Genomic DNA, 17800 nt, shown 5'->3' with positions numbered 1-17800 from the left:
AACACAATTTTCATGAAAAAAAAAAGTGCTATCTAGAACTAATTCTTTGAGAGCCAGGGATATCAAGTGTAATATGCATCCAAGTAAGCATATTCCCCAGTTTGTTTGTGAAAGGAAAATAGAGTGAGAGGAAAAAGAGGAAAGCATAAAGTGATTGGCCAAGTTGTAGAAAGAGGCACAGTCTAATCTCCCAGGCCCTCCTGATGTCTCCCTTTCCCCACACATAGTTTTCAGATTTATTGCTTAAACACTTGATTCTGCAGAACGAGAAAGCAGATGCTTTACTGTAATCACATTCTTTGTTGATATTTACATAGATATTTGAAAACTCAAGCAAATATCCAAAACAGTCACCCCCTCCAAAGCCTGTATGCTGGTAAACTCACACAAGCACACGTGTACAACTAACAGCCTCTCTAGCTAAAGAGACGTGAGAAGATGATTTTTAAATGAATAAAGAAGAGAGAACATAGAAACAAGCAGAAGAATAGTACATCCTCCCCACCCAACTAGACTAGTACCAATTATATTACCTTGATTTAACCTCTTGCTTTCCACAGCTGAAGCAAATGATCAGTTTTATTTTGTGAAAAAATTATTTCCCGCAGTAATGGGAAAATAAAGAGAAAAGCAAAAAATTCCTACAGTATTATCTAGGGCACTCTGTTTCAAATGTGAACCTTATGTCCTTATAAACCTATAGTAGAGTTTCCTGTTGCAGCTAAATTAAGGCTGTGTGTGTGTCTGTGTGTGTGTTGAGCAAGGCTTATTACTGTGGGGAAAATTTTTTTCTTAATTTTCTCCTCAAAATGAGACTGAAAATAATATCCTAGCTTGTATAATATAAGGTTATATATCTTTATAGAAAATATAATAGTGTAATTTTCAGAAAACCTCATTGCTAGGCACAAAAGTTCATATACCATAGAACTCAAACACATGGAGGTATTTTTGAACTTTTGAATTTTCATTCTCTTCTTTCTAGCAAATATCTCAATGGCAAATCTAATTAGACTAAATATTGCAACCCCCGATGCAACCGGTGATAGTTTTATATGAAGCCTGTGAACCACTTCGTCCCTTTTTACTTTGGTTCAAAGTGCACAAAAACCCTTAGTAGCACAAGAATGATGATATAGAAGCAGAAAACTTTATAACCCAAGAATTTCCATGCTACTTGGAACTGTTGCATCTCTGAGGCAAATGGTTGTCTGGAACTAATGATGAATTTTTTATAATAATAATTAGAAATTAACTTTATAACTGAAAGAAAGTCCAACAATCTGATTTTAGGAATCTAGTAACTAACTCACCCTTCTTATTTAAGTTATCAACTTCTGAGGAATTATAGGTTGGGATAAGAGTTTGCATGATATAGCTTACCTGTTCAGGATTTTGCACTATATATCGTCTTATAGTAGTTTGAGGATATGTAGTAACTTTGACTGTTGGAGAATGGAGTTCCTGTGAAGAAAAGATAAAAGCTGCATATAATCAGAGTTATTTAGTGACCTTGGAGTCATGAATAATAATAAAGAGCAATTTTCAGAGTGAAAATTTTAAAATCATATACACGAATGATGACATATGAATTTATATTTTGGTTAATTTTGGTCTCAAAAACATACATGAAAGCAAATGTTTATGGGCTCAGCAACATGTTAGGTATTTATGCTATACTCATTGCATAGTAATTCATCACACATTTCAAAACTATTAATAGTTTGATGAGAGTCTTAAAATATTCTTTTCATTGTAAATATCCCCACATGATTAAATAAAATATAGTTTAATATTTATTAATCAGATCTTCTGTTTGGAAAGGGCATGAAAGGAGACACAAAGAAAAACCTGACTGTGTGTACTGTGAAACATGTAAATCTTCAATGTGGTGACAGGGGAGGGCCACAAATAAAGTTAAAAGGGAAACAAAACACTAGAACAAAGTCATTTGTAAGCTTTTGAAGGAAAAAGAGTTAGTATCCATATAAAGAAAGTTTTTATATCTTGGTGAGGAAAAAATCTTCACACTATTAGAAAAATGAGCAGATGGTATGAAAACAGAAAAGAAGAAAAAGCAAATGATTAACAAACAACAAAAACAAGCTATATTCCAAGCTATAACAAATAATATTCAAACAAACTAGGAATCAAATAATCGTAACAAAAGAATACCATATTTTAACTGGAAATGTTAAAAAATAATGCTGATGAGAGTGCAGTAAGAGGAGCATTTTCCTAAGGAAACAGGAAAGATTAAATAATCATTCTCAAGCTGAAATATGTAGCCATCAAAATAATTGTCTTGATAATACAAATTAACATTTAAAAACTCATGGTATATAAAGTTAAGTGAGAATGAAGATATAAAACTACATATAAGGTATGATCTTAATTTTTTATTTGAACAGAAGGAAACACAGCAAAAATACTGAGAGTAGTATCTCTGAGTAGGGGAAAGAATCATAAGTGAATTATATTTTTTCTTTATATGCTTTTGTATTTCCTAATTTTTCTACCATAAACATATTTTTGTTATCAGAAGTAAAACAAACAGCAAACCTAATTCTAAAGTCTTTCATTATGAAAAATAACAATAAATGCAATCTTATGACTGGGTTTGAGTGTAGTAAACAGCTGTGTGATTTAAGTGGACTTAGTTTTATGAGCTAATCCTATCTTGGTGGTCCTGTGGGGCTAAACTTCTAACTCAACTGTAACCTTTATTCCACTGCTGTATGTTTTGTTAGGTGTGTGACTCATGCTAGTCTGTGAGTTCTTTGAGAATAGTGATTGGTTCTAATTCATCTTTGTGCAATATTTAGTACATATTTGGCACTCAGCAAATGTTCACTGAATAAATGCATGACTCTAACTGACCTAGCTCTAAGCTAGACTAAATTGGGACATGATAAGCAAACTTTTCTTCAATAATCTTATTTGTTCTGCATAATATCACCTTTTCCATCCTGTATCCCAGACCTAGAGACCAGTTTTTGTACATTTGTCCCTTCACTATTCACGTTCACATCGTGATACCTCAAGCTGGGTAGGCATGTTTTCTAGAACAGTATCTTTCTCCTTCCTATCCTCCAAATCCTGAAAGCTTTATATTCCCCTCCTATGCACTAACAAACTTAGGATCTTTTATGGTTTATTTACTTAGAATTTACTTTTTAATATACGGGACTCACTCGTTAAACACATATTTGTTAATACAGTATTCAATTATTATTATAGATACCTTTTGCAGATATAATATATACATTCAAAAATAATCTTTAAAAGTATGATTATTAAGTCATAAAGATTAAGGGAACTTGATCTTGTGTGTCTTTCAAATCATGCACCTTGGAGAAGGGCAAGTTCTGATCCTGTAAATTATTCTCTCTGGATGTCAAAGTACAGTAGTATCATTCACAAAGCCACACCCTCAATCAATCTAAGATCTAGGTACTTTATTTCTGCTCAAACCAAGGATCCTTAAAATATACTCAATCAGTGGGATATTGTTGGCTAAAAATAAACTTCACTCAAACCAAAAGAAGTCAGATTGAGTAGACAATAAAATTGAAAAATCTCAATTCACAGACTTTTTAGCACTTGTTTCACATTCCTTTAAAATAGGTTGAACTGATTTTCATATGTGACTCTCCTTTCCAGTTTATGCTCCTGATTTTTGGTGAATGTGTAAAGCTTTGTGGAGGCCTAAAGATCAATTAAACATTCAAACAGGGTTTATGAAAAAAGAAAATAATCTAACATAATCCATAATTTATTTTACCTGTTCAGTATTTGGGGTTATACGTAGAGTGCCTGGGACACAAGTAGATATTTTCAGAGTTGGAGAATGAAGTTCCTGTTGAGAGAAACAAAAGAGGGTTCAAAAATCATTACTGAGCAGTGCCATTTAAATGTCTTAGGTTTTTAAAGTATTATTATTATTTCCTTTATTTTTACAATAACCCAGTTTGCCAGACATAAGAACTTTATTAAGTGCTTACTTAGATGATGTCCATCTTTACAAAAGCACATTACTGAATTCCTTTCTCAGTATTGCAAGTAACCTAACGAAATATAATTTCTAGAATGCTTTCATAAAATACACACTTCTTGCACTTTCAGTTTGCATCCTTTTTTTTCTTTTTTGAGAACTCTGCTGATACATCCATTGATGTTTTTATATGTCTGCAATTAACAACATTTAAAATTTATCAAAAACATTAAAAGTAAAAAAATCCAAAAACCAATATAGGAAATTATCTTTGAAAACTCAGCTAAGACTACTGCTGTTAGAGTACTTCATGCTGATTTTAAATTACGCTTTGTGTGATCTGCTTCTAGTTTAATCTCAAAGAGTAGGTTCTGATGTTAAAAAAGATCCATAAAAGTGAGAGTATGATTTTTAATAATGATTAGATAAAATGGTCACTCCATCAATTATGCTGGTATTCATTACATTTTTCCCAAATCAACAAACTGCATAGCTTTATCAGTGTGCAAAGAATTGATAGCATTACTCGATTTCAACTAATTGATACAACTCCAGGATATACTTCTAAAATGATTAAAAATACTTTTTCTTCAGATCAAGGAGGTATTAAAAATTAGAATCACAGACTTACAAGGGGAAAACTAGCAGACTCATACAAAAGTATAGCTATAATGTGTATATATATATTATATATATAATATAATATATGTATAATGTTTAACATTATGTTCTTAAAACAAAAAATATATATATAAATATATGCGGTTCTTAAAACAAAACTATGTTATACATAACATGCTGTTCTTAAAACAAAACGATGCCTTTACTCAAAGAGCCAAACTTTCTACACACTATGGTTTTTCTTTTGGTTCAACTTGTAACATTTTCATCCCTCCTCCCTCTGTTACATCAACAGCAATACTGCCAGCTTAATGCTTCAAGGCAGCCTTTGAATATGTTCCCAGATTTCCTGCTGGTAGCTGAGGATAATTGCTCAGACAAATGCTGAGAATTAAAGGTTGTAGACCAAACAGGTACATGTTCTTCACTTTAGGAAAATGGTTACAAATACAACCAAGTGCAGGTGGATATGGCACACAGATCAAACAGGAGCAGGTTCAGAAAGACAAAAAAAGCTGATTTTTAGTTATACAATAGTACATGAAGACATTTCAACGTAAAAATTATACAAATAAAGTCAAAGATCTTTCCTTAACCATCCTCCTTTCATTCAAATATCTTACCCATATGTAATTATTGTCAGGTGTATGCTTATATAAATACATATGTATAAATAATATTTACTGCTTTTATTTTTCTGCAATGTAAGCCAAACAATATATCTTATAAATTAGATTGTCTTAATTCATTATTTTAAATTAATGAATATATATATATTTATTATAGTGTTCCATAATGTTCGCTTGATAGTTTGTTTACATATGCATCTTCTTAAAATTGTTTCCAGGTTTTCGCTGTGCTTCAAAGAGCATCCTTGTGCTATGGTGAGTATTTCTCTAGAATGCCACAAAGTGGGATTGCTAGGACACAGAGTATGTGCATTATTCATTTTAATATATACTGTCTGAAAGATGCTTTTATGCCAACTTTTAGTGTTTGTAGGCTGGAGCTACTAACACCGGAATCATTTTGAGAATACATTTAGCACACGCTGTCTTGTTCCTGGTTCCGTATATAGGCTAGTTTTTCCCCCTTCCCTTTACCTATTCAAGTCTGATGACATCAGCAGATGAAACAGAATGACTCTTACTAGGTAAATGGGCTAGCTTTTAAGATAAAAGAGTGTACTGAGAAGTTTTATAAACTGGCTGAAATTCACCCAAGTAGACATATACACACACACATACACACATATATCTTACATCTTTAGGACCCTTATTGATAGTTATATAGGCAGTTACTTTATTCAGATGCCCAGATGGTAGATATTCAAAAGGCAAATTGGTGTATTTGCACAAAGACTAGTCTGGTGCTACCATAAAAAAATTATTCCGTCTTATTATATTTGGAAGGCTGGTAAATTAATTTCATAAATTATGCTTTATTTAGTTGCTTTGAGCCTTCATTATTAGAACTGACATAGGCAAATATGGCTTTCCATACAACTTTTATGGAAACAAAGGGAAAATGGAATAACTACAAAAAGTAAAATATTAAGGTGGTAGCTTAGTATGGGTCAAAGAGATTAAGACATATGGTAGTGATCAGCATGAATTTAAATTGCAGCAGTATTAAATTGTCATAAGGGGGAAAAGCCTATCTGAATATAAGGTTTATTAATTAAAGAAAGACTTACTAAAGAGAACCCTTTCCCCTTGAAAGTCTACAGAATTAGGTAAGTAGTGTGAGTAAATGTCCAAAATGAACATTGTCTTGATGATGAAAGGTATTTTCAGTGACATCTAGCTCTAAGCAGAATTGCAGCAAGTCATTCCACAAATAGTCATTGCCTATTCTAAAGGAAGTGATCAAAAATGTTTATACATTAATGAATGAAGATGCCAATTTTAAAGGCATCTCAGGAATAGAAATCTAAATCTCTCTTGATAGCCTACATTAATATTTAATTTTCAATGTCACTTATTTGTATATAGCTTACATAAACCCTTCATGTTGGAATCATTAAATTCAATGAATAGTTACATCTTTAGTGCTTATGCCCTCTATGCCATAACCCCGTGTTCCTTATAACAAAATAATTGAAAGCTGGGGAAGGAGTGATGGTGACTATCACAATATATTGAAAGAGTCCTGGACTTGGGGCTTCCCTGGTGGCTCAGAGGTTAAAGCGTCTACCTCCAATGTGGGAGACCCAGGTTCGACCCCTGGGTTGGGAAGATCCCCTGGAGAAGGAAATGGCAACCCACTCCAGTATTCTTGCCTGGAGAATCCCATGGATGGAGGAGCCGGGTAGGCTACAGTCCCAGGGTCGCGAAAAGTCAGACATGACTGAGCAACTTCACTTCATTTTCTGGACTTGAGAAACCCTGTTCCTCAAGTAGACTTCTATTATAACACTATACCACTAGTGAGCTGTGTGATAATGAATAACTCATGCTGTGTGTATGTGAAAGTGTGGATTAGAGGATCTTTAAGCTCCTTTATATTTCTGATACTCTGTGAATATAGGAGATCACTCTCAGTTTATTTTTCCACACAGACAAAACAACTTCAAATCCTTTCAACTTGTCTTGTTTTCCTTTGATAATGATAATGACATCACTTATTTGAGAACTTTCTATGCCAAATATGTTACATAGATCATCTTATTTAACAGTCAGAAAAACTGCCATCAGAAAGCTACTACTATAACCCCATTTAACATATGAAAAAAGTAGTCATGTATAGATGTGAGAGTTGGACTATAAAGAATGCTAAGTGCCAAAGAATTGATGCTTTTGGACTGGTGTTGGAGAAGACTCTTGAGAGTCCCTTGGACTGCAAAGAGATCCAACCAGTCCATCCTAAAGGAAATCAGTCCTGAATATTCATTGGAAGGACTGATGCTGAAGCTGAAACTCCAATACTTTGGCCACCTGATGCAAAGAACTGACTCATTTGAAAAGATCCTGATGCTGGGAAAGATTGAAGGTGGGAGGAGAAGGGGACAACAGAGGATGAGATGGTTGGATGGTATCACCAACTCAATGGACTTGAGTTTGAGTAAACTCTGGGCGTTGGTGGACAGGGAGACCTGGCGTGCTACAGTCCATGAGGTCACAACCAGTTGGACTCGACTGAGTGACTGAACTGAACTGAACTGAAAGTTAGACAAAGATGTTTAAGTAACTAGCTGCACATCATACAGCTAATACTAATGTGTTGGGATTTCAACTAAGGTAGCATGATCCTACTTAATCACTTACTCCAAAACTTATGCTCTTAATTACTATACTTTGCCACACCTGCATCATTATATTTTGTTTTTCAAGTTGTAGAACATAATTCTACTGTTATATTTGGCTAGTTTTTATAAAAGAAGGTTAGATATTTGTCTCTTTTTATTATTTACTGTCAAAGGCAATTTTTTGTTGCCTGAAAACAAGAAATGTGCCCACAACCGACCATGTGAGAATAGTCCTGATTAATAGCATATTAAAAAGCAGAGACATTACTTTGCCACCAAAGGTCCGTCTGGTCAAGACTATGGTTTCTCCAGTGGTCATGTAGGGATGTGAGAGTTGGACTGTGAAGAAAGCTGAGCACCGAAAAGTTGATGCTTTTGAACTGTGGTGTTGGAGAAGACTCTTGAGAGTGCCTTGGACTGCAAGGGGATCCAACCAGTCCATCCTAAAGGAAATCAGTCCTGGGTGTTCATTGGAAGGACTGATGCTGAAGCTGAAACTCCAGTACTTTGGCCACCTCATGGGAAGATTTGACTCATTGGAAAAGACACTGATGCTTGGAGGGATTGGGGGCAAGAGGAGGAGGGGACGACAGAGGATGAGATGGCTGGATGGCATCAACGACTCGATGGGCATGAGTCTGAGTAAACTCCGGGAGTTTGTGATGGACAGGGAGGCCTGGCGTGCTGCGATTCTTGGTGTCGCAAAGAGTCGGACATGACTGAGCGACTGAACTGAACTGAACTGAATAACCCTGTTGGCAACATCCTTTATGTAGAGTTTTGTTGGAAAATAATTATGTTTATAAGTAAGTAGGTTCAGGCTTAATATGAAAGCCAAGACTGTTTCCCCCACAAAGTCTAAATTCATTTTCTACTTTGGGAAAGCTGTGGCAGTGCTCTTCCCTTTCCTCCTCCTTCCTGCCCTTTTCCTTTCCCTTCTCTTCCTCACTCCAGCCTCTTCCCCTCTTTCTTCTCCTCCTCCTGTTATAAAGTACACATGGCATTACCAATTTTTGATCAGAGTGGATTAAAATCAATCTGCTTTATTGGAGCTTTCCAGACAAGCAAAGGTTAAAAGAATTCAGCACAATCACACCACCTTTACAGCAAATGCTAAAGGAACTTTTCTAGGCAGAAAATAAGGAAAAGCCTTACCTATAGAAAATAAACCCTAAACAATGGAGAAAATGGTAATAGGATCATACTTATTGATAATTACCTTAAATATAAATAATTAAATGTACCAACCAAAAACACAGACCAGCAGAATGGAAGAAAATATTTGCGTGTATGCATTTCCACATATCACATCACCCTGCTTGACCCCCTCAAATTGTATGTAATTAATTTATATTGTTAGGTTAATTGTGCTCCCATTATGGCTTGCAATTGTAATTTATCTTTTATTTTTTGTCTAGTTATTGATTGTGAAAACTGATAAACATCTTTTACTATTGTGAATATGCAAGTGCTACTCACTTAATACCACCATATCCTGATTGGCCAACAGAAAAATTATAGAATTCTATATCTCCAAAACTGCCGTTTAATAGAAAAATCCATAATAGAAAAAGCTTTTAAAAATTCATATGTATATCAGAATTATCTTGGAATTTTTTGAGAAATACAAATGCCCAGGTATTGCTTTTCTTTGCCAGAACTCCAGATATATTTCTAATGAGCAGCAATGTTTAAAAACAACCGGACTACATGAGCAACTTTTACTTTCATCTAGTTTGTTTCACTTTTTCTATTTCATAGTCAGTGCTCCCATTTCATTTAGTTTATGTTCTCCAATCTCTCCATCTCTTTTTTTATGTTCTTTCTCAAACCTTTATCAGCCATAGTAGAAAAGTTTTTGTACAAATATATAAATAATATGTATAACATATATATTTTAGAAAAAGTATGAATTTTTGCCTAACTAAAAGATGTGACATTTGATTCCACTTGTTTGACTTAGTATGAAAATAGTGCTACATTTCTAATTTAAAAAAATATATATAATAAAAATTTCAAAAATATTATATGTATACATGTATAACTAAATCACACACACACACAAATAATTCTACTTTTTGAAATTTAGTAATGTTTATCTTTTTGCTAGTTTTTCTAAATGCCCTTCAGTTCAATTCAGTTCAGTCGCTCAGTCTTGTCCAACTCTTTGCGACCACATGAACTGCAGCTCGCCAGGCCTCCCTGTTCATCACCAACTGCCGGAGCCTACCCAAACTCATGCCCAGTGAATCGGTGATGCCATCCAACCATCTCATCCTCTGTCGTCCCCTTCTCCTCCTGCCCACAATCTTTCCCAGCATCAGGGTCTTTTCAAATGAGTCAGCTCTTTGCATCAGGTGGCCAAAGTATTGGAGTTTCAGCTTCAACATCAGTCCTTCCAATGAACACTCAGGACTGATTTCCTTTAGGATGGACTGGTTGGATCTCCTTGCAGTCCAAGGGACTCTCAAGAGCCTTCTCCAACACCACAGTTCAAAAGCATCAATTCTTTGGCACTCAGCTTCCTTTATAGTCCAACTCTCACATCCATACATGACTACTGGAAAAACCATCGCCTTAACTAGATGGACCTTTGTTGGCAAAGTAATGTCTCTGCTTTTTAATATGCTATCTAGGTTGGTCATAACTTTCTTTCCAAGGAGTAAGCATGTTTTAATTTCATGGCTGTAATCATCATCTGCAGTGATTTTGGAGCCCCCCAAAATAGTCTGACATTGTTTCCACTGTCTCTCCATCTATCTCCCATGAGGTGATGGGACCAGATGCCATGATCTTAGTTTTCTGAATGTTGAGCTTTAAGCCAACTTTTTCATTCTCCTCTTTCAGTTTCATCAAGAGGCTTTTTTGTTCCTCTTCACTTTCTGCCATAAGGGTGGTGTCATCTGCATATCTGAGGTTATTGATATTTCTCCCGGCAATCTTGATTCCAGCTTGTGCTTCATCCTGCCCAGCATTTCTCATGATGTACTCTGCATATAAGTTAAATAAGCCTTATGGACATCTAATAACAAAGTATGAGATACAAAATTTTAAATGTATTTGTGTAGGATATGATTAACATAAATTAATTAAATATAAATGCATTATATTTAAACTATTAGTGACATCATTCAAGATGCTCCTATTCTTATTTTTTCTTCATTTGATAAAATATTCTCAGAGAAATGTTAATATATCTCACTATGATTATATATTTTTCTTTTCCCTTATACTTGTTCTGATTTTTGCTCTATGTATATTTGTTTTTTGTTGCTAAGGTGTTTAATGGTTTATGATGTCTATCTTCTTTGTGAATTGTACCTTCTATCATTAAAAATATTCATCTTTGTTTCATTTAAAATAAATAAACTGTTTTAAAATAAAAGACAAAAAAAAGAGCAGGAGAAAATTCTAAAAGGAAAATTAAATTTCAAATAAGAAAGGAAATATTTAAAAGCATCCAGAAATGTAGTATTCAATATTCTTAGGTAGTACTCTAAGACAGCAAATTGTTAAAATAAGCTATTGGCATCTGAAAAAAAGATCAGTCTGCTTTTGGGGTATTATTTCTCTATATCCTTGGATAATTGTTCATACCTAATGAGAGCTGGGAAACTCTAGTCATCTTAGGGAGAATTCGCTAGTCACAAAACATGTATTTTATTTCTGTATGTTAAAATAGCTATTACTTCAGAGTTAAAAAATCACATGAAATGCAAATAGTGCCAATTTCTTATTTACCTCAGTGAAATAGCTTCTGAATAGTTCAATGCAGTGGAGAAAAAAGGGAAAGCAGAAGCTGGAGAGGTGTTATTTTCCTTTAGGTTAGAAGGGAAACTATAAAATCTTAAGACATACTCTGAATTCCCCTTCATGCAACACTGCTTTGTCTTGGCAAAGGGGCTTGAGTAACTCAATGAAGCTATGAGGCATGACATGCAGGGCCATCCAAGATGTATGGGTCCTAGTGAGGAGTTCTGAAAAATGTGGTCCACTGGAGGAGAGAATGGCAAACCACTCCAGTATTCTTGCCATGAGAACGCCATGAACAGTATGAAAAGGCAAAAAGATAGGACACCAGAAGATGAGACCTAAGGTCAGAAGGTGTTCAAAATGCTACTGGGGAAGAGTGGAGGGAAATTACAAACAGCTCCAGAAAGAATGAAGCATCTGAGTCAAAGTGGAAACAATGATCAGTTGGGGATGAATGTTAGGTCCATGAATCAAGATAAATTGGAAGTGGTCAAACAGAAGATGGCAAGAGTGAACATCAACATCTTAGAAGTCGGTAAACTAAAATGGATGGTGGTGGTGGTTTAGTTGCTAAGTCATGTCTGACTCTTGCAAACTCCCTGGACTGTAGCCTGCTAGGCTCCTCTGTCCATGGGATTCTCTAGGCAAGAATACTGGAGTGGGTTGCCATTTCCTTTTCCAGGGGATTTTCCTGACCCAGGAATGGAACCCGGGTCTCCTACACTACAGGCAGATTCTTTACCAACTGAGCTATGAGGGAAGCCCCAAATGGATGGGAATGGGCAAATTTAATTCATATGACCATTATATCTACTACTGTGAGCAAAAATCCATTAGAAGAAATGGAGTAGCTCTCAGAGTCAACAAAAGTCTGAAATGTAGTACTTGGATGCAATCTCAAAAATGATAGAATGAGATTGGTTTGTTTCCAAGGCAAACCATTCAACATCACAGTAATCCAAGTCTATGCTCCAACTACCAAAGCCAAAGAAGCTGAAGCTAACTGGTTCTGTGAAGAACCAAAACATCTTCTAGAACTAATATTAAAAAAAGATGTCCTTTTCATCATAGGGGATTGTAATGCAAAAGTAGAAGGAAGTCAAGAGATACCTGGAGTAACAGGCAAGTTTAGCCTTAGAGTACAAAATGAAGCAAGGCAAAGGCTAACAGAGTTTTCTCAAGAGAAAAAACTGATCATAGCAAACACCCTCTTCCAACAACCCAAGAGATGACTCTACACATGGACATCACCAGATGGTCAATACTGAAATCGGATCGATTATAATTTTTGCAGCCGAAGATGGAGAAGCTCTATACAGTCAGCAAAAACAAAACCTGGAGCCACTGTAGTGCAGATCATAAGTTCCTTATGGCAAAATTCAGGCTTAAATTGATAAAGCAGGGAAAACCACTAGGTAATTCAGGTATGACCTAAATCAAATCCCTTATGATTATAGAGTGGAGGTGACAAACAGATTTAAGGGATTAGATCTGGTAGGCAGAGTGCCTGAAGGACTACAGACAGAGGTTTCTAACACTGTACAGGAGTCATTGACCAAAATCATCCCCAAGAAAAAAAATCCAAGAAGTCAAAATGATTGTCTGAAGAGGCTTTACAAATAGCTGAGGAAAGAAGAAAAGTGAAAGGCAAGGGAGAAAGGGAAAAATATACTCAACTGAATGCAGAGTTCCATAGTATAGCAAGGAGAGATAAGAAGGCCTTCTTAAATGAACAATGCAAAGAGATAGAGGAAAACAATAGAATGGGAAAGACTAGATATTTCTTCAAGAAAATTAGAGATATCAAAAGAACATATCATGCAAAAATGGGCACAAAAAAGGACAGAAAGAGTAAAGACCTAATAGAAGCTGAGGAGATTAAGAAGAGGTGGCAAGAATACACAGAACTACATTAAAAAGGTCTTAAAGACCCAGATAATCACAATGGTGTGATCACTCACCTAGAGCCAGACATCCTGGAGTGTTAACTCAAGTGGGCCTTAGCTTCCTAAGCATTACTACAAGCAACGCTAGTGGACATGATGTAATCCCAGCTGAGCTATTTAAAATCCTAAAAGATGATGCTGCAAATTTGGAAAAATCAGCAGTGACCATAGGACTGGAAAAGGTTAGTTTTCATTCCAATCCCAAAGAAAGGCAGTGCCAAAGAATGTTCAAACTACTGCACAATTGGACTCGTTTCACATACTAGCATGATAGTGCTCAAAATCCTTCAAGCTAGGCTTCAACAGTACATGAACCAAGAATTTCCACATGTACGAGCTGGGTCTCAAAGAGGCAGAGGAACCAGAGATCAAATTGGCAAAATCTGTTGGATCATAGAGAAAGCAAAGGTATTCCAGACAAACATCTACTTCGGCTTCATCAACTACGTGGAAGCCTTTGAATGTAGAGATCACAACAAACTGTGGAAAATTCTTAAAGAGATGGGAACATCAGACCATCTTACCTGTCTCCTGAGAAACCTGTATGGGGGGCATGAAGCAACAGTTAGAACTGGACATGGAACAACGGACTGGTTCCAAATTGGGAAAAGAGTATGACAAGGATGTATATTTTCATCCTGCTTAAGTCATTGGAAAAGACCCTGATGCTGGGAAAGATTGAAGGCATGAGGAGAAAGGGACGAAAGAGGATGAGATGGTTGGATGGCATCACCAACTTGATGGACATGAGTTCGAGCAAGCTCTGGGAGTCGGTGATGGACAGGGAAGCCTGATGTGCTGCAGTCCATGGGGTCGCAAAGAGTTGGACACGACTGAGTGACTGAACTGACTAACTGACTGACAGACATCATTCAAAATGCCAGGCTGGATGAACCACAAGCTGGAATTTAGATTGCCCAGAGAAATATCAACAACCTTAGAAATGCAGGTGATACCACTCTAATGGCAGAAAGTGAAGAGGAACTAGAGAGCCTCTTGATGAGGGTGAAGAAGGAGACAGAAAACGCCAGCTTAAAACTCAACATTAAAAAAACTAAGATCATGGCATCTAGTCCCATCACTTCTTGCAAATAGAAAATGAAAACGTGGAAGCATTTACATGTTTTATTTTCTTGGGCTCCAAAATCACTGCAGACGGTGACTCCAGCCATGAAATTAAAAAAGCTTTATTCCTTGGAAGGAAAGCTACGATAAACCAAGACAGTTTATTAGAAAGCAGAGATATCACCTTGCCAACAAAGGTCCATGTAGTGAAAACTGTGGTTTCTCCAGTAGTCATGTATGGATATGAGAGTTGGACCATAAAGAAGGTTGAGCACTGAAGAACTGATGCTTTTGAACTGTGTTGCTAAAGAAGATTCTTGAGTCTCTTGGACTGCAAGATGATGAAACCAGTCAATCTAAAGGAAATCAACCCAGAATATTCATTGGAAAGGCTGATGCTGAAGCCGAAACTCCAATACTTTGGCCACCTGATGAGAAGATCTGATTCACTGAAAAAGACTCTGATGCTGGGAAAGATTGAAGGCAAAAGGAGAAGGGGGTGGCAGAGGATGAGATGGTTGGATGGCATCACCAACTCAACGGACATGAGTTTGAGCAAACTCTGGGACATAGTTAAGAGTATTGGAGCCTGGCATACTACATGCAGTCCATGAGGTGGCAAAAGTCATTCACGACCTAACAGCTGAACAACAACATAAGGGAAACCTTAAAAACATAAAATATACTCTGAATTCCAGGATTATTTCAGGGCAATGCCTTGAAAGTCAGAACAAAATCTACTTTGTCCTCTAATATATTTTTGATACTTCCCCTCTGATAAAACATTAGAATGGAAAAAAAATACAGTAATGGTAACTATGAAATGATCTGCTGGAACTAAAAAATATTAACTTGTTTTAACTAAAAATTCTTTAATATCTAACTAAGGTTAATTAAGGGAGATAGCTGATAAAGAACAGATATTTAAACTCAGGGCATTCATTAACTAGCCTTTCTAACTTGGACAAGTTATTTTGAGCTGTTTGCACTTCAATCTTTTTATTTGTACAACAAATAATACTCAATGTATGTATACTGTACAATTTGCACAATGGATGCAATAAAGCTTTTTCTATTTATTTTTTGGAGTTATAGTAAGTCAGTATATAAAACTTTTGAAAAATAAAATATAGCATCTATTAATATGAGGCATTATTTTTAATAGATTGGTAACATATGTAACTAAGTTATTTGTTCAATACTAGTTATGTAGTGGTAATGAAAGAGACAGAAAAGACAGAAAACACTTTCTGCCCTCACCAAAGTTACAATCAGTTAAGGGTAAAAACTATTATTGTAAATAACAATAAAGTGTAGTATCATAAGAGCTACAAGGAACTTACTCTGGGAGTTTCCAGGGCTAGGAGGTAACTTCAACCTGGAACAACTTAAGATTTCATCACAAGGTTACACTTCAGGAAAATTTCTTGAAAAATTAGTATGATTTCAACATATCTAGATTGGTGAGAATAGAGAATAGGGACATTTCAATTGTAAGAGTATCATGCACAAAGACATAGTTGTGGAAAACGAGGGTTTATATTTAAAGAACAACAGTTTACATTTTGGCTGAAACGTAGAACACTAGAAGAGGAGTTCCCGGAAGTAAGGTCCCTGGGAGCCAAATAATTGGAGGGCTTTGAAAGTCAGACTAAGAAATTCATAGACACTGAGTGTCATTGAAGTTTTATTGAGCAGTAGAGTGATATGAGGTGTTCATAGAGAATTTAAGTAACTAACATATTCTTAGGTGCAATAGAGTTTGTGAAGATTTTAAAATAATTTTATTCAGAGATGTATACATCCAAGCTGAAATCTATGCTAAGGAGAAATGGGTAAATACTATGCTTGAAGATAAAAATATTTCCTTGGAGAGTTCTAAATGTATTTTCATATGTGGGTGAGTACTGAACAGTAGTAGTAGTTTTTATGAAACAATCTCAGGGCACATAACTGATATGCTAAACCAATTACAAGGTCATTGAGTAAGATTCAATAAATAAAAACATTTCCCTTAAATATACAGGAGAGGTAGAAAGAATATTTCTATAAACAGTGTAATTAACAGCTCTAAGTTAATTTCGTTAAAGGAAGAATTACAACAATATTCCAGGGAAATTACATGACAAATCAGAATGACAAGCCCTTCAACAACATTTGACATATTAAATAATGATAAATATTTGTCCAAAGGGAAAGAAGTTTTAACCAAATATAAACAAGTCAAATCCAGATGCTTAATAAGATCCAAGAACTAAAATAGAAAACTGATTGACTTATTAAATAGCTTTCTTATATTTCTGTGTTGTTCATGTTTTTAAAGAGGCAATTTGTGTCCTACTTTCCAGTTTCAATTCAAAGAGAGGGCATAGAGGAGTGAAATCTACAAGACAGTGCCAGTCATGTATCTTATTAAAACCACTGCTGACAGCCACATTCAGGAATTTTTGCAAGCCATAATCACAAAAAGAGAGGGGAGAGAGGAGAGGAAGGATTTGAAGTTTCATTCTATTCCCCAAAACACTTTTTTTTTGACTGACTTTAAGTTTTTATTAAAAAAAAAAAAATCTCAACCATCAAGTGTATAGTCCATGGTGGAGGGGAATAAGAACTACAGAAATAATATACTACTCAATATTATGCTATCTTACAATAATTTAGCTAAATGATGAAAACTGATACTGGGTTTAAAAGGAGACCACACCTGGAATGGAGGTTGGGGTGGAGTACTACATTGAGGAGAGACTAAGAAGATCCAGGGTTGAAGATGTTTTGGTGGAAGAAGACTTTCCAGATGCATATTAAGGGATAGGTAGTAATCCAGCAGAAATGTGAGAGAAGGGTAGATGCTTCATTCAATGGAATGAACAAAGGAAGGGGTGAGAGGCAAGCAAAACGTTCAAGAAACAGACAGAAGTGCAGTGCATCTAGAACACAAGATATAAGAAAATGAGTAGTGACAGATAAGACTACAAAAATAGAGTGAGGCTGTCCTAAGGAAGCTCTTGAATAACATCAAAGTTGAGGAGTTTGACCTAACTTGGGAACTCGATTATCAAAGTTTTTTAAAAGATTCTTAATTGCAAATTAAATGACATTTTATTGCTGATTTAATACATTCCACAAAAAGGTACAAGTCAACATTATTTGTTCTTGATACTTCTATTAAAGTAT

General features: G+C 35.4%; 1 protein-coding gene across 2 annotated transcripts in view; it reads right to left on the bottom strand.

Moving 5' to 3' along the window:
• The window catches only part of POF1B (POF1B actin binding protein), an 84098-nt gene that overhangs the window by 56934 nt on the left and 9364 nt on the right, over positions 1–17800 (bottom strand). For both annotated transcript variants that reach the window (XM_043896483.1, XM_043896484.1), the window contains 2 exons: positions 3785–3859; positions 1384–1464 (listed from right to left, as the gene is read on the bottom strand). In XM_043896483.1, coding sequence (XP_043752418.1) covers positions 1384–1464; positions 3785–3859 — 156 coding nt within the window. The remainder of the gene's footprint in view (positions 1–1383; positions 1465–3784; positions 3860–17800) is intronic.

This window comes from Cervus elaphus, chromosome X, assembly GCF_910594005.1.
Source record: "Cervus elaphus chromosome X, mCerEla1.1, whole genome shotgun sequence".
Taxonomy (NCBI): Eukaryota; Metazoa; Chordata; class Mammalia; order Artiodactyla; family Cervidae; genus Cervus; species Cervus elaphus.
This window is presented reverse-complemented; position numbering and strand designations above follow the sequence as displayed.